The 18177-nt window shown below is 41.1% G+C and overlaps 1 protein-coding gene across 1 annotated transcript in view; it reads right to left on the bottom strand.

Annotated features, from left to right (window-relative positions):
* The window catches only part of SEC23A (SEC23 homolog A, COPII coat complex component), a 70792-nt gene extending 53813 nt beyond the window's left edge, over nucleotides 1-16979 (bottom strand). The window contains exons 1-6 of the mRNA XM_001145529.8: nucleotides 16814-16979; nucleotides 9626-9867; nucleotides 7077-7134; nucleotides 6439-6525; nucleotides 5376-5612; nucleotides 830-909 (exon numbers count right to left, since the gene is read on the bottom strand). Of these exons, the coding sequence (XP_001145529.1) occupies nucleotides 830-909; nucleotides 5376-5612; nucleotides 6439-6525; nucleotides 7077-7134; nucleotides 9626-9846 (683 nt within the window). The 5' untranslated portion in view covers nucleotides 9847-9867; nucleotides 16814-16979. The remainder of the gene's footprint in view (nucleotides 1-829; nucleotides 910-5375; nucleotides 5613-6438; nucleotides 6526-7076; nucleotides 7135-9625; nucleotides 9868-16813) is intronic.
* Nucleotides 16980-18177: the final 1198 nt, after the last annotated feature.

The following is an 18177-nucleotide window of genomic DNA, read 5'->3' on the forward strand; positions in this document are numbered from 1 at the left end:
TGTTTCGGTAGGTCTGGAGTGGAGCCGAAGAATTTGCATTTCAAACGCATTCCTAGGTGACACGTGATGATAACAGCCCCAGAAACCACATTTTGAATACAACCACAATAAACGAAACACTCAAACCAAGTACTTCAGGATTTCATCTCTCACTAGTCTAGTAAGTTTTAGGTTACTGAAATAATTATGAGAAAATACATCAACTAAATTTTAGTAATACTACCTCTGATTAGAAAGCTTAGGGGAAAAAGCTAGCAGGGCGCGGTGGCTCACACCTGTAATCCCAGCACTTTGGGAGGCCGAGGAGGGAGGATCATAAAGTCAGGAGATTGGGATGGTGAAACCCCGTCTCTACAAAAAATACAAAAATTAGCCAGGCATGGTGGTGCATGCCTGTAATCCCAGCTACTTGGGAGGCTGAGGCAGGAGAATTGTTTGAACCTGGGAGGCGGAAGTTGTAGTGACCCAAGATCATGCCACTGCACTCCAGAAACCTTAGCGGGAAAAGCTACCTCTAAAGCTAAGAAGAAAAAATAAAAACCTTGGCTGCCCTAAAACCACACATAAACAAGTTTTTTCCAAAGTTCAAAATAAAAAATAAGGAAAATAACAAAACTAAAGTAACTCCTTACATTGTTAAGACAAAAAACAAACCATTTTAATGACATGATTTTGACTCAATTCTTTAAAAAGTATGTTAATACAATTTACTTATATTCCTAAAAATATTTAACAATATAGTATCACTGAATGCCTATGTTCAAGGGTATGGAATGTTTAAAATAGCTACAGAAACGGTCAAATTCTCTTCATCATATTTAATTATTACCTGTTGGAAGGAGGTGGCTGCTGTACCTGAGGACCACGTGTTGCTTGAGTAACTGGTACTTTAGAGAGCCCCAGCATTTCCTGTAAAGAGATTACTTGTGCAATATTCATTTAATTACTTCTACAAAGATTTATCAACTATTTATCATGTATAAAATGCTGTGCTAGACATTAGAAACACAAAAATAAAAAATACAAGGTCTCCTTCCTCAGAAAACAAAGAATCCAGTGGGAGAGATTATCAAGAAAACAATAACACAAAATAATCATCATGAGAGAGCAAAGCACAAGGTGTTATATAACCAAAGAGGAGGCATATTAGCTCAAAAACACTTTATTTCTAATTAACAGTCAAAATAAATTGTTGTGTAACTTAAATGTCCATACTTCTTAATTTATATTCATTCATCCGTTTCAGCAAACTATATCATAAGCACCTGCTATGTGGCAGGAATACAATGGTAAGAACTAACTAGTCCCTTCCCTCATGGAAATTAAAATCCAGAAACATAAATTAATCAAATCAACAGATAAATAAATGTAAAATTGCAACAGTAGTAAGTGTTAGGACTTGGGGAGTTATAAGGCTCACATACTTTGTACCTATATACATCTTGATTTTCTAATGTAATTCATAACCAAACTACGAACTGCCACCTTTGTTTTGAATTTCAGATATGTGCACAATTTCTCTCTAGACAAATGAAAATAATGTTATACTAAATTTTTCTTGAATCTAGAAATGCTTAGTCATGAAGTACTGGAGTTATAAAACTGTGTAACAGAAAACTGAAGTCTAAAGATGTACAAAGATAAAATTAGTGAACTAATCCTGCAATATTTCCTATACTGTTCGCAGAAACAGCAACTCTTTACTAAGAACTTAATATGTTCCTATTCTATCCTAAAATCTTTATATATACTATTTCCTCACAAAACAATAATGAAATAGATTTCTTCTTAAATTCTACTTTATAAATGAAAATTGACAATCAGAAAGACTAAGTAATTTGTCTGAGGTTACACAACCAGTAAGTAACAAAGCAAGATTTTAAATCCAGGTTTTTCTATAAAGCTCTATAAGGGTTTACACCATATTGAGAATTCCATATTTAGTACTAATAACCTGGCAAAATACGTAGTTTATTCCTTTCTATGAAGGATGACACAATCAGCAAAGACAAAAACCCAGGATCATACAACCAGAAGAGTTTAAGATTTGAATCCAGGACTATCTGGGGAGCAAAGGCCAGGCTCTTTTCAACTAATAATAGGGAAAGAATAGGGAAATTTAATCTAAATAGGGGAAGAAAATAAACATGTTTCAATGGAGAAAAAAAATTCAGTCTGCAGGCATTCACTTGCCTATTGAAAAAAGGAAGATGTGGCCAGGCGCAGTGAATCACAGCTGTAATCCCAGTATTTTGGGAGGCCGAGGCGGGTGGATCACCTGAGGTCAGGAGTTCAAGACCAGCCTGGCCAACATGGTGAAACCCCATCTCTACTAAAAATACAAAAATTAGGGCCAGGTGCGGTGGATCATGCCTGTAATCCCAGCACTTTGGGAGGTCAAGGTGGGCAAATCATGAGGTCAGAAGTTCAAGACCAACCTTGGCTAACATGGTGAAGCACCAACTCTACTAAAAATACAAAAATTAGTAAGGCATGGTGGTATGCTCCTGTAATCCCAGCTACTTGGGAGGCTGAGGCAGGAGAAGCGCTTGAACCCAAGAGGCAGAGGTTGCAGTGAGATGAGATCATGCCACTGCACTCCAGCCCGGGTGACAGAGCGAGACTCTGTCTCAGACAAAAAAAAACTAGGCCGGCCTCAGTGGCTCACACCTGTAATCCCAGCACTTTGGGAGGCTGAGGCAGGGGGATCACCTGAGCTCAGGAATTCAAGCAGCCTGGCTAACATGGTGAAACCTTGTCTCTACTAAAAAATACAAAAATTGGCCAGGCGCGGTGGCTCACGCCTGTAATCCCAGCACTTTGGGAGGCCAAAGCAGGCAGATCACGAGGTCAGGAGATCAAGACCATCCTGGCCAACATGGTGAAACCCGGTCTCTACTAAAAATACAGAAAAAAAAAAATTAGCCGGGTGTGGTGGCATGCGCCTGTAGTCCCACCTACTCGGGAGGCTGAGGCAGGAGAATCGCTTGAACTAAGGAGGAGGAGATTGCAAGATCATGCCACTGCACTCCAGCCTGGGTGACAGAGCAAGACTCCGTGTCAAAAAAAAAAAAAAAAAGAAAAAAAAAAGGAAGATGTTTTATGTGCTTCATATGCATTATATAAGTAAAAGGTACTCTACAATCAGAACAGTAAACTATTCTAAATAAATTCATAATTTAATAATAACATTAATAGTAGCAAATGCTTAAATGTACAATTCATTTAATTCTCATGACTACACTATAAGGTATATACTATTACTATCTCTATTTTACAATTGAAAAAAACTAAAGCACAGAGATTTCAACTGGTTCACTTTCTCTCCTGTCTCATGGAAACATGATTCTCCTCTCTAAGGTGCTTCGCTTCCTGTGCTCCTGAAGGAATCCCTACTATGTCTTCCTAAACCTCACTTTCCTCATCTCACTCTTGCTTTAACTCACCCTCTTTAGTCTCTTTCCTTTCTCCTTCCTCCTAAAGTACATCTCTTTAACTCAGTTCTCTCTCAAATTCCCATGCTATCTCCTCCTTCATTACCTTCAACAAACCTCTTAAAAGAACAAACTTCAGGCCGAGCACAGTGGCTCACTCCTGTAGTCCCAGCGCTCTGGGAGGCCGAGGAAGGTGGATATCCTGAAGTCAGGAGTTCAAGACCAGCCTGGCCAACATAGTGAAACCACGTCTCTACAAAAATACCAAAATTAGCTGGGCATGATGGCGGGTGCCAGTAGTCCCAGCTACTCGAGAGGCTGAGGCAGGAGAATAGCTTGAACCCGGGAGGCGGAGGTTGCAGTGAGCCAAGATTGTGCCATTGCAGTCCAGCCTGGGTGACAGAGCGAGACTCTTGTCTCAGAAGAAAAAGAACAAATTTCAACTTTCTCTACCTTCTCAAATCTTATTCACTATTCATTGACTAACGCATTCATTACTCATTATCCTCCCCATTTAAACCTGCAAATTCCCCTAGTATGTTCTCTTAGTTAACTGCAGCACCACTACCTCAGCCTGCCAAGTTTCAAATTAGACTCACCCTCAAAAATCTCTTCCTTTCTTCTTCATTTTGGTCTACCTGGAAGCCTCTAAAGTCTGATTTTACATCTGTCAACTTTATGCCAGGCTTATCTATCATCTTCTAGGGTAAATGTTCTCAACTAGGAGTTGCACCAGAATTACTTAGAAAGTTTTTTCAAAGTACCTACATGAACAATCTTATATTATATATATAAGGTATATATACCAACTATCCCCCAATACAAACAGACATTCACTTATTACTCTCTTACGGACTATCAAAATCTCTGGGCAGAAAAAAAGATGTTCATCTGAGCAGATGATCCTAGTATGCTACACATAACTCCTTTGCCTTGGAAGAGAAAGCTTCAATTTGTCCCAGTGATAAAAACCACTAAAAAACATATGTAACCATAGTTCCTACACTAAAAATTGTCCAGTCTCAAAATAACTTCCCTCACCAAACATACTAAAAGTATTTAGTTCTTAAGTGAAATGTTAAGAAACAAAAGCTCTCTCCTCAGCTGCCACCACGGTGCTTGGTTCTTATGAGGAAGCCAAGACCACACTGGGGTGAGACCCTCACTTCATCAGGTGACTAGCACCATGTCAGGCAGCACCAGCCCTGCACTCGCCCACATCATGGCCTCCATCTCAAGTTCTTCTGTATCTCCTTGGACCTCATTCTGCACGACAATGAGGTGACCATCACAGTGGATTAGATCAATGCCCTTGTTAAAGCAGCTGATATAAATGTTGAACCTTTCTGGCCTGATTTGTTTGCAAAGGACTGGCCAATGTCAACATCAGGAGCTTCATCTGCAATGTAGGGGCTGGTGGACCTGCTCCAAGAGTTGGTGCTGCACCTGCAGAAGGTCCTGCCCCCACCACCACTGCTGCCCCAGCTGAGGAAAAGAAAGTGGAAACAAAGAAAGAAGAACCTGAGGAGTATGATGATGACATGGACTTTGGTCTTTTTGACTAAACCTCTTTTATAACATGTTCAATAAAAAAGCTGAACTCTTAAGAAAAAAAAAAAGAAACAAGCTAATATTCTGCAGTTGCTCTCTCTTAGCCTTCAGCATGACTCTTCATAAGCCCTTGAAATCTCTAGTAAAATACTGTTGGTTTGACTTTAAATTTTAAAGATATAGTTAAAAGTGAAGGGTGTTTAATCTGTATAACAATTTAAGGCACATGAAAAGAAAACTGAAGCCAGCACTGAATTTAAAGCCTTTGTTATAATACAATTATATTAGTTATTCATAATAAAAATTTGTCCTAGAAACATACAGAAGGCATTTATAAACATATATAGAGTAACTTTCAGGTAGGTGAAAACTACCATTCTTGTTGTTTACCTGCAGTTGTTTGGCAGACAAATCTTTTGTTCCTCTGAAGACATAGCTTTTTGAAATGCCTTCACATCCAAGTTCATGAACCTGAACCATTCTCCCAAAAGTAATAAGTCCAACCAAAGCTGTAGGTGGTAAAAGACTTAATGACATCTGCATGGATTCTTTCAGGGCTTGTAAATCTTCATCTTCCATGCAAGTATCAACCACATAGAGGAATATCAAAGGCATCTGAGGACCACGCTTTTAAAAAATTCACCGAAAAGAAAAAATATGTAGTTTAAAGCACAGCATACAAGACAGCCAACAGGGAACTAATTAAATAACGGATACAAAAGAATCCTAGTAAAGCCATTTCAGAAATGAAACAGGTTATTTCTACTGTCATGGAGAGAGATCTAAGACATATCATCAGGTGAAAAATTAAGTTTAAGAACATGAGGTATAGTTACACAGAGGGGACTTTCACTTTCCATTTTATTTAACTACATGCATAAGGTTTCATTTGACTCTTTTAAAATAATTAGTAAACCTGACTTGGATTTTCAGATAACTAGAAACTAGCCAGGCTGGACAAATTACTGAATGGTCCAAGTGAACCATAATTGTTTTCTCTAAAACATTCATAAAAGATATTACTTCCACAGTAAAACATGTAAACAACTATGTTAAGTATTCAGAAAGAGAATAAAAATGATTTTCTTAAAGACCAATGCAAGATTATTTTCATTAATTAGACCTGGGGGATACATTAGCCAACTCCAGCATCATATTGACTAAATATTTGTTAACTGACCTTCCAACTACAAAGCAAGATTTATACTTTATTGTTTACTGATCTACTCAGTATAGCAAATCACACCACCCTACCCAGTATCTTGGCCACCCATCAAATAAGTACAACATAGGAATTACCCTGCTCAAACTGACCTCAACAGTTCTTACCTTTGAAATGTTCCATCAAATCAATGTGAGAATTAAGCATGATTCCTTCTAAATCATCACAATTTAACAATTCTTTCAGTATAAATTTTAAAACTTTCTTAAATATTTGTTCTTAGGTTCTTACCAGAACTACATATTCAATGCTAGAAAACTGAGGTAAAAGTTCAGCAGGCTGATTCAGTTCAGATATACCAGCATAACTAGGTGGAAACTACAAATAGAAAAAAAACAAAAATTTTTAACAAATTATAGGCTAGAAAGATTAATAAAATTTTAAACAAAGTATTTCCTGATCATTTAATTATTTTTAAAAAGGCATTTTCATTAAATGAGAAATAATTATTTGTATCTTTTTTTAAATATGCATTTTTCTACATGACTAGTATTTTGGCATTAACATCTGCAATGGATGTTTTATGGGTTTTTTTTCATTTGTTTGTTTGTTTGTTTGTTTTTGAGACGGAGTCTTGCTCTGTTGCCCAGGCTGGAGTAGAGTGGTGCAATCTCGGCTCACTGCAAGCTCCACCTCCCGGGTTCATGCCATTCTCCTGCCTTAGCCTCACGAGTAGCTGGGACTACAGGCGCCTGCCACCACGCCCAGTTAATTTTTTTTTTTGTATTTTTAGTAGAGACGGGGTTTCACTGTGTTAGCCAGGATGGTCTCAATCTCCTGACCTCGTGATCCGCCCGCCTCGGCCTCCCAAAGTGCTGGGATTACAGGCATGAGCCACTGCGCCCGGCATGCAATGGATGTTTTCTTACCTGATTCCTTTGGTAACAAAAGTTGCAAGCCCAAAGTTTTGCTCGATAATCCACTTGACTGTTTTGAAAAAAAAGAAAAGACATATCAGTTCATATTTCAGTTCAATTTTACAAAAATCCTAATTTCAATAAAATTAATTTCTTCCTAAAACATGAACATATTCAAATTGATAGTCAAAGCAACTTTTAAAAGCCATGTAGTTTTAGATACTGCCAATATCTAATTCATACTTTTAACATATACAAGTTTACCTAAATGGTGAATATAACTTTTAACATATAGTAAATATTGGCTGGGTGCAGTAGCTCACGCCTGTAATCTCAGCACTTTGGGAGGCTTGAGGCGGCAGATGGCTTGAGTCCAGGAGTTCAAGACCAGCTTGGGCAATATGGTGAAACCCAGTCTTCACAAAAAATACAAAGAATCATCCAGGCGTGGTGGCACACGCCTGCACTCCCAGTTACTTAGGAGGCTTAGGTGAGAGGATCATCTGAGCCCAGGTGGTCAAAGATACAGTGAGCCACAATCACAACACTGCCCTCCAATCTAAGTGACAGAGTGAAACCATCTCAAAAATATATATATGCACACATATATACAGCAAATATCAATAAAATTAAAATAATCCTATTTTTTTCTTCAAGTGACTTCAGTAACATCTACACTCAGACCTAGAAAACATTTATTCAGGTCAAAAATATATTTACTGAATGCCTAATAAGTACCAACCACTATTTTAGGCGCTGGTGATACAAGAAAAAGAGAACTGCTCTCATGGAGTTTACATTCTAGAAAAAACAGACAGACAAAAGACAAGCAGATGCACAAACAAGAAAATACTTTTGGTGTTTTTTTTGAGACAGGGTCTCTCGTTCTATTGCCCATGCTGCAGTGCAATGGTAGAATCATAGCTCCCCGCAGCATTGAACTCCTGGCTCAAGTGTTTCTCCCATCTTCAGCCTCCCAAGTAGCTAGGACTACAGACACATACCACCACACCCAGCATATACATATACATATATATACATGCATATATACACATATACATATATATACACACATATATATATACACACATATATATATATATATATATATATATTTTTTTTTTTTTTTTCCCCTCCTGTAGAAATGGAGTCTTGCTTTGCTGCCCAGGCAATCCTCCCAACTTGGCCTCCCAAAGCACTGGGATTACAGGCGTGAGCTACTGCACCCAGCCAAAAATACTTTTACATTGTAATAACAGAGATTAAAGAAAACAAAGCAGAATGTGAGAATGTGTTTAAGAGGGCTGCTTTAAAAAACAGCCTTCTTAAATAGACAACTAAAGTATGATCAGAATGAAAAGGAAGCAATCATACGAAAATCTGGAGACAGAAGAATCCGGGCAGAATGCACAGCTACTATACCATTGTCAAGGTAGGAGTAAGTTTGGTATGTTCAAGAATCAGAAAGAGGGTAACAGGGTTAAGGTATTATGTAGATGAGAATAAGGAAAATGGATAACACAAGATGAAGGCAGAAATATATACAGAGGCTAGATCATACAAGGCTTTATAGATCTTGATAAGGAGTTTGTATTTCTCATTCCAAGAATAAGAAGCTACTACTGGAAGATGTTAATCATCTGATTTTCATTCATAAAACTCTAGCTTCTGGGTAGAGAACAGACTGCTGAAAGACAAGAATAGAAACAGGGAGAGCAGGTAGGAGGATATTGAAATTGCCCAGGAAAAAGACGGTGGTATCTTGAAGCAGGGTATACTACCAGAGATGGAATAAGAGGCTGTAAGAGACAGAATCTATAATGTTCTAGAGGTAGATCACCCAGATTTGCTAGTGGATTGGCTGGGGGGAGAGGGAATGGAAAGAGAAGTAAGAGATGATTCCTGAGATTTTGGCTTCAGCAACAGAAATCACAACATTTTTGGAACATCATGTCACTCAATCACAACTTTTTTTTTTTTGAGGCGGAGTCTCGCTCTGTCCCAGAGTTGGAGTACAGAGGCGCGATCTCAGCTCACTGCAACCTCCACCTCTCAGGTTCAAGCAATTCTCCTGTCTCAGCCTCCCGAGTAGCTGGGACTACAGGCACATGCCACCACACCCAGCTAAGTTTTGTATTTTTAGTAGAGACGGGGTTCCACCATGTTCGTCAGGCTGGTCTCGAACTCCTGACTTCAGGTGATCCACCACCTCGGCCTCCCAAAGTGCTGGGATTACAGGCATGAGCCACCACGCCCGGCCAATTATGACTTATCTAATGATGCAAGATGGGTTGATACACATCCAGCACCACTATTCAGACGACACTGATGGGATCTAACAGTTTTTATAGTGCCACTTTTACATTTGGTCTCTTTATATTACCAACTCAGTACAACTAGAATGATCCTAAAATTTTACAGCTCTCTGGATTGTTTTGACTGTCCTAATTTGAAAAAATTAGTATGAACAAAAACAAAGGGATTTTTATAAAAATATGCAGAAAAACCCCTACATTTTAAAATCACATTGCCACATTAGTTTTTCTATATATTTTACTTACCATAAAGGATTCAAAACTGCACGGCAAGTGGTCCTACTACACAGAACAGGTTCATATTGTATAGGTGGTAAGTCAGGTCTCTCTTTCAGTGGTGTAAACAGGGCTGCCACAGGAACAACCATTCTTGTAGCTTCCAGTCGACTTGATGGCCAAACATTCCAACTAAATCGGACTCCATCTCGTTCTTCATTTTGTTGAATGAATTCCAAATAGGTTGTCATTGTGGAGTTTGATTCTTATTTCTGTATCAAAATTTTAAAATATTTTAAAATCCAGGATCCTCTTAAGAACGTTCAAAATAAGAATGTTCTCCCCTCATTCAGCAATATTAACACCTTAGAAATCAGGACCGGCTGGGCCCCGTGGCTCACGCCGGTAATCCCAGCACTTTGGGAGGCCGAGACAGGCGGATCACCTAAGGTCGGGAGTTCGAGACCAGCCTGACCAACACAAAGAAACCCCGTCTCTACTAAAAATACAAAATTAGCCAGGCATGGTGGCATATGCCTGTAATCCCAGCTACTCAGGAGGCTGAGGCAGGAGAATCTCTTGAACCCTGGAGGCAAAGTTTGTGGTGAGCCGAGATCATTCCATTGCACTCCAGCCTGGGCAACAAGAGCAAAACTCCATCTCAAAAAAAAAAAAAATCAGGACCAAATGAAAATATTTATCTCAGAAAAAAATTAGCAAGCAACTCATAACAAAATAATTAATGGCTCTACCCAATGTTCACAAGGCCCAATAAGAGGTATTTAACACTTTTTTATTCACTCTAAAAGATGATGGCAAAAAATAGTGTCTTATTTCTTTAAGGATATATAGGAAAGAAATGCAAAAATAGGGGGGAAACCTAGATCCTATGTTTTCCATATCAGTTTTGAAAGTTATAAGAATTCATATAAACAGATTTCAAAATTATAAAGTTCTAAAACTCACATGGTTTCTATCTGAAAAATAACAAGTTTCCACTAAACTTTATAGAAGAGAATGTTTAATGGTATGTAACAAAAAGATTTTCCTAAAACTGGACACTTCTGCTTTGGACAGGTAATTTTCTTATTGTGCAAGTACAGGCTATTTGTGGCACAATAAATAAAATGCTTGATAAGTGCTGTTCCCCCAATTTATATATCATTTAGACTCTTTTGCAGAAACTTACTTCAGAATATTTTGAACATTCCAAATTATGAGAGCATTTTAAACTCCAATTTGAGATATAAAATTTCAGTATAATAATTTAAGTTTACTAACCAAGGGAAGAGGATGCACTCTGGGGAGGGACCAGTATCAAAAGACAGCTTCATTTTTACTGTCTAAATGCCTAGGTAGGATGCCGGCTTTCCTACATAGGCAACAGCTCTATCTCATGCTCTCAAACTGCAACAGTAGTTAGTCATGGAAGGAAGCTGAAGAATTTAAAGGTGTGGGAGGACAAAGACATTCAAGTGTTATGCAGCAGACAGGAAGGACGTCAAGTCGAAAGAAGTGAACTGTGAACCTAGGGTGCCTGGAAAACCCAACATGGATGTTTAAAGTTGCTAAGAGCAATAGTGGGACAAGAAGCTAATTCTAAAATTTAAGTGAAGAAAGAAGAGATATTATTTGGGGGGAAAAAGTTAGATATAACAATTTTAATTTTAGAAAATCTTTCAAATAAATTTTCATAAAACAAATGGCAGAAAGTGAAGCTGAACAAATCTAAGCATTCCAAGCAGTTAAGAACTTTCTCTTCTTTAAATAAGAAAATAAAAATTAAAGAAAACACTGTATTTCCTCCAATCGTGCCAGAATCTTGGAGACAGCTAGAAAATCTTACGCTAATCAAAAAAGATTGTGGTTTTTCAAAGGTGCATAAAGGGTAAAGAGAAATCCCAAGACTAAACTTGTTTAGAAAAGACTATTTTGGGCCGGGTGCAGTGGCTCAAGCCTGTAATCCCAGCACTTTGGGAGGCTGAGGCAGGTGGATCACCTGAGATCAGGAGTTCAAGACCAGCCTGGTCAACATGGCAAAACCCTGTCTCTACTAAAAACACACAAAAAAATTAGCTGGGCAGGGTGGCATGCACCTGTAATCCCAGCTACTCAGGAGGCTGAGGCAGGAGAATCGCTTGAACTGGGGAGGCAGAGGTTGTGGTGAGCTGAGATTGCACCACTGCACTCCAGCCTGGGCGACAGAACAAGACTCCATCTCAAAAAAAAAAAAAACTATTTTGAAGGTAAATATAGAAGGCAGCTTTGAGAAGGGTGGTATGAGCTTTCAAGGAAAAGTGTTGAAAGATAATGATAAAACAAAGGTGTGGGATATTCAGAGGAGAGTTAGAAGATGTCAAACTCCACCGTAACATAGGTGGCAATAAAGAAAAAACAACCAGGACGTGGGGGTGAGGGGGGGATTAGAAATCCAGTTTTTAGCAACAGCTTCCATGTTACTGATGTGAATATAAATTCTAAGACTATGCAAACCTCTTCCACATTTATTATATAGAACATAAGGCAAATAAAATTGTGTTTACTACTTAATTGCTTCTATAATTTAAGAAGCATGTACACACCTACTATGTACCCACAAAAATTAAAAATAAAAAAAAATTTTAAGGCCAGGCACAGTGGCTCACGCCTGTAATCCTAGCACTTTGGGAGGCTGAGGCCAGCGGATCGCTTGAGGTCGGAGTTCAAGACCAGCCTGGCCAACATGGTGAAACCCCATCTCTATTAAAAATACAAAAATTAGCTGAGCTGGTGGTGAGTGCCTGTAATCCCAGCTACTCAGGAGGCTAAGGCAGGAGAATCACTTGAACCCGGGAGGTGGAGGTTGCAGTGAGCCGAGATCATGCCACTGCACTCTAGCCTGGGCGACAGAGTGAGACTCCTTCTCAAAAAAAAATTTTTTTTAATAAAATAAAATGAAATCAGAACAGGGATGACTACATTTGACAAAAAATAAGTCATAAGAAATCCAGTGTTATTAAGAAAAAATAAAAATTCTAATGTGCCATAACAAAAAAAAATAAAATGCATCTAAAACACATCTGCAAAAGGCATTAAAATAGCTGAAACACAAAACAAAAAATGTTTTGAATGACTGTTTTCTCAATTCTCCCAAGGATAGTACATAACTAGTACTTAGGTATTACACAGATATTTTCTCAAAAATGTATGAAGTAAACCTATCACTTCATAGAAAACAACTTATAGTATTTTTTGCCAATGATAAAAATTTGAGCTTTCAAGCAAACATTAAATTGTTTTTGGATTTGTTTTTGTTTTTGTTTTTGTTTTTTGACACGGAATCTCACTCTGTCACCAGGCTGGAGTGCAGTGGGGCAATCTCAGCTCACTGCAACCTCTGCCTCCCGGGTTCAAGCGATTCCCCTGCCTCAGCCTCCCAAGTAGCTGGGACTACAGGCGCGTGCCACCATACCCAGCTAATTTTTTGTATTTTTAGTAGAGACAGGGTTTCACCATGTTGGCCAGGATGATCTCAATTGTCTGACCTCGTGATCCGCTGGCCTCGGCCTCCCAAAGTGCTGGGATTACATGCTTGAGGCACCGCTCCCCGCCATTAAATTGTTTTAAAACTTGTGCCTGCTACCATAAGCTTGACAAGTTCCTAATATGTAAAGATTTTTCTGATGAGATCAGTGTTGGTATTAATGTAATTTGTTTGATAGTATATAACAAAATGTATTAACATTTAGAAGATATACATTACTCAGTGAAGCAATATCTTCCAAACGGTCAATTTGTGATATGAAAATATCACACATGGGTAGATGATCCATTCAAAGTGTAGAATAGGCCAATGAGTTTTAAGGTAACAAAGTACAAAAAGGTCACTCCTAAGCTTTCAGATTCCACACTGCAATTAACCTTTTAATTTATTAATTAATCCTTCATACAATTCAACCAAAACAATATATCACAATAAACTGCAGAAACAGATATGAAAACCCACCTGTCTTCTATTTAGCCTTTTTTTTTTCTCTTTGGATACTCAATAATGTTTAAGTTAGGGGTTCTGAAAACCACTGCCTTAGGACCATTAGGAAACCTCACTAAGGAAGGTTCCAGGAGTCTTAGCAGGAAGACATTCACACACAGACAATAGCCAGGTTTAACTTTCTACAACTGGTTAAAAGGCTGGATTGTATCTCTACATTCTTACTTCTTATTAAGACATACTAAATATCACCTGAGTGATATCTGGGCACAACTCTCTTCTCTTCTTCACATTTTTTCCTCTCAATCTCCCTGCTCTAAGATCAATTTGCTTGCTAAATCACATCTATTATACTTCTTACATTCCCACATTCCAGCAGTAGTTTGAAGAAAATCCCACCTGTTTCTCAATTGGTCCAATTACATGGCTATGCACAGCACTTCCCTGACTTCCCTCACCTTTCCATAGTAGGAGTCATGCAATCTTAAAATCACGAATTCAATTACAAAATTTGCCAGGCTTAGTCCCATGTCCGACAATGGCATATCTGAAATAAAGTCCTTTTACAAGCCAACTTAACTTTTTTTTTTTTTTTTTTTTGAGACGGAGTTTCGCTCTTGTTGCCCAGGCTGGAGTGCAATGGCGTGATCTCGGCTCACCGCAAACTCCGCCTCCCGGATTCAAGCAATTCTCCCGCCTCAGCCTCCTGAGTAGCTGGGATTACAGGCATAAGCCACCACACCTGGCTAATTTTTGTATTTTTAGTAGAGATGGGGTTTCTCCATGTTGGTCAGGCTGGTCTCGAACCCCCAACCTCAGGTGATCCACCCACCTCAGCCTCCCAAAGTGCTGGGATTACAGGTGTGAGCCACCATGCCCAGCCACAAACTAGCTTTTCATAAAATGATATTATTTGATAAGCACTCTCTCCCCTAATACTAACATGTTTGCATAAAAGTATTAAACCAAAGAAATATTATTCCACACACTATATTAGAATGCAGACTTAGCATATTAGTCTCTTTTTTTTTTTTTGAGATGGAGTCTCACTCTATCACCCAGGTTGGAGTGCAGTGGTGCAATCTCGGCTCACTGCAACCTCCACCTCCCGGGTTCAGGCGATTCTCCCGCCTCAGCTTCCCCAGTAGCTGGGATTACAGGCGCGAGCTACTACACCCAGCTAATTTTTGTATTTTTACTAGAGATGGGGTTTCACCATGTTGGCCAGGCTGGTCTCGAACTCCTGACCTCAGGTGATTGGCCTGCCTCGGCCTCCCAAAGTGCTGGGATTACAGGCGTAAGCTGCCGCACCCAGCCACTAGTCTTTATTTTTTTTTAAAAGTGATACAAAACACAAAAGACTATTACAAAGAAACGTCCAATTTCAGTACAATATACTTTGGTTAAATAATTTATCATAATAGAGCTAAAAGCTAAGAAGCAAACCACTATGTCACTTTAACCTAGTATATCAAATATGTGCCCAAGTATTTTAAAAGTAAGACTTCCCTGGCCGGGCGCGGTGGCTCACGCCTGTAATCCCAGCACTTTTGGAGGCCGAGGCGGGTGGATCATGAGGTCAGGAGATCGAGACCAGCCTGGCCAATATGGTTAAACCCCGTCTCTACTGAAAATACAAAAATTAGCCAGGCGTGGTGGCGGCCGCCTGTAGTCCCAGCTACTCAGGCGGCTGAGACAGGAGAATAGCTTAGCTTGTACCTGGGAGGCGGAGGTTGCAGTGAGCCGAAATCGTTCCACTGCACTCCAGCCTGGGTGACAGAGCGAGACTCCGTCTCAAAAAAAAAAAAAAAAAAAAAAAGACTTTCCCTATGATAGTTTTTCAATATTCTAATTTTAAGCCCTTTTATTCATATCTAATTGAAAATGTACTTGCCAAGTAAATTTGAGTTCCTTCCAATTAGATGTATCTGTTAGTTGCCAATTAAATTTGTCTCCTACTTTTCACTTCCAAAATCCTCAATGAATTGTCTTCTTATGATCTTGGACAATTAACCTCTCTGAATCCTGTTTTTCTCATCAGCAAAACAAGAGACTTGGACTAGAAAATCACAAGGTCCCATCTAACTCTAAAATTCTGTAAGTCAATTAAAAATAGCTGGACTCTGGCCGGGCGCAGTGGCTCATGCCTGTGATCCCAGCACTTTGGGAGGCCGAGGCGGGCGGATCACCTGAGGTCAGGAGTTCGAGACCAGCCTGGCCAACATGGTGAAACCCCGTCTCTACTAAAGATACAAAAATTAGCCGGGCATAGTAGCTCGCCCCTGTAATCCCAGCTACTCGGGAGGCTGAAGCAGGAGAATCGCTTGAACCAGGGAGGCGGAGGTTGCAGTGAGCCGAGATCGCGCCACTGCACTCCAGCCTGGGCGACAGAGCAAGACTCCGTCTCAGAAAAAAAAAAAAAAATAGCTGGACTTCTGAAATGATGTTCATTCACTACCAGAGGAGAAAGAGAAGGAAAACTCAACATGCATTTATATTTAAATCTAAAACCTTTTTAAACCAAGTTAATTTGGCTAGTTATCCATGGCTTTGGACGGTAGAGGTTGAGGGAGTTCAAGTGAAAACGAGAATTCCACATCCCCACTTCAGTGATTGATGTAGATTTACTATGACCTTCCTCAGGCAGTACCTTTACCACCAAATCGGGAAACACTACCTACCGTAGAAAGAAAACCCAGTGAGATAGGGCTGGTCCTGCTGGAAAACGGAACTCTTTGTAATCAAAACCCAAGGCATTATCTTTACCAAGCTCTTTTCCCCTTTAACCCCTTTAACTTCCAAGGCTGAATTACGGGTGACGTAGTCAATTGGGTCAAAGTCTAGGACACTCCATATCTGGCAAGGAATGAAACAGTAAGTCCAAGGGCCCAGAGGCGATGATGGACTTGGGTGGAGGTGGGTGGCCCAGGAGGTGGGGGTGGGTGCTGGGCGAGATGCTCGAACCACCGTTTTCCACATCTTTCCACCTAATCCAGGGCAGCTGGAGGAGGCCGGGCCCCCGGCCCCGGCAGAGCGAAGTGGGTGAGAGGGTGGCAAGCTCAGCACTCAACGCTCCCCGCGCCGGACCGGGCCTCAGCCTCCAGCACACCTCGCTGGCCCCGGGGCACCGAGAGGGCAAAGCCGGGACCACCCCAGGATCCCAGTTCCCAGCCCGCCGCCGCCAGCCCGCCCCCGCTCCCCGCTGCGCACCTGCGGTCCCCCAAGAGCGGAGACGAGGCGGCCCTTACCTCACTGTCCCCCTGCAGGACCCGTCGCAGCCTCCGCTTTGCAAAATCTGTCCTCTCCGCCCAGCAGAAGCAGTCCGTGGCACCGCAATCAGGGGTGGCGCCACCCCGCCCCGGGCCTCAGCGAAGACCTCCGCCCGGCCAACATGGCTGGCGCCGCCTCTGCCACGTCAAGAGGAGGGGACGGGGCGTGAGGGCAGGAAGGGGGCAGGAAGGGGCGGGCGCAGAGTTACCAGGGCAGGCCACCGGACCCCTGAGCTTGCTTAATAACCGGAGGATTTGAGAAAGGCGCGCGGCGGGCGAAGGTACCAAGAGGGGAGGAGGGAGGAGAGGTAGCGGGGACCGAGCCAGAGGGGCGGAAGAACCCGGAAGACCCAGGCAGCCGGGCGGCCGAGGGGCGTGGGACCGGGCAGAGCGGGACCGGGAGAGAGCGCCTTTCCCAGCTCCCTAAAGCCACAGCGTATCCCACTCCCTGCAGGTCGCAGAAAGAGTGGAGAACTGGTGCCACTCGGACACCTTAGCTCACCGAGAGAAATGAAGACGGCCTCCAGGACATCTTAGGACCCTGGTTGATTCCGAGAATCACAAATCACATCTCTGAAAAAAGTGAAAAGTTCATTCTTTCACTTAGTGCAACAAATGTTTACTGAAACTTACTATGTGCCAGACACAATTGAGATGCTGGTAATATGATGCAGGCAAAGTAGGCCCAGATCCCTGGCCCGAAAGAATTCACGTACTATTTATGTATTTTAGTCAGCCTGTCTTTTCCTCCTACATTGCCTCTGCCACCTCAACTCTGTCTCCCCCCACCCCCAAAACACACACACACAGTACAATATTTGGCTGATTCATCTTGATATGTTCAACGTTTTTCTTTCCAAGAAAAACGTTGAACAAAATGAGAAAGCAACAGATTGGTAAGACATTAGAGCTTGGTGGTCTCAGACAACCCCTTCCTTCAGTGAGGGGAATGAAATTAAGTGCCCATGGAATTAATTGCATATATGACAACGCCTAAAAGCCTGCAAAGTTTAGCCATATCAACATTTTATGGAATGGAAAAGAAGATCAAGTCCCTGTCCTTGAAAGCTCATATTCATGAGAAATAAGACAGCAGCACCAGGCTGGGCGCGGTGGCTCACGCCTGTAATACCAACACTTTGGGAGGCGGAGGCAGGTGGATCACAAGGTAAGGAGTTCGAGACCAGCCTGGCCAACATAGTGAAACCCCGTCTCTACTAAAAATACAAAAATTAGCCGGGTGTGGTGGCACGCTCCTGTAGTCCCAGCTACTCGGGAGGATGAGGCAGAAGAATTGCTTGAACCCAGGAGGCGGAGGTTGCAGTGAGCCGAGACCACGCCAT

Source organism: Pan troglodytes, chromosome 15 (genome assembly GCF_028858775.2).
Source record: "Pan troglodytes isolate AG18354 chromosome 15, NHGRI_mPanTro3-v2.0_pri, whole genome shotgun sequence".
NCBI classification, from domain to species: domain Eukaryota; kingdom Metazoa; phylum Chordata; class Mammalia; order Primates; family Hominidae; genus Pan; species Pan troglodytes.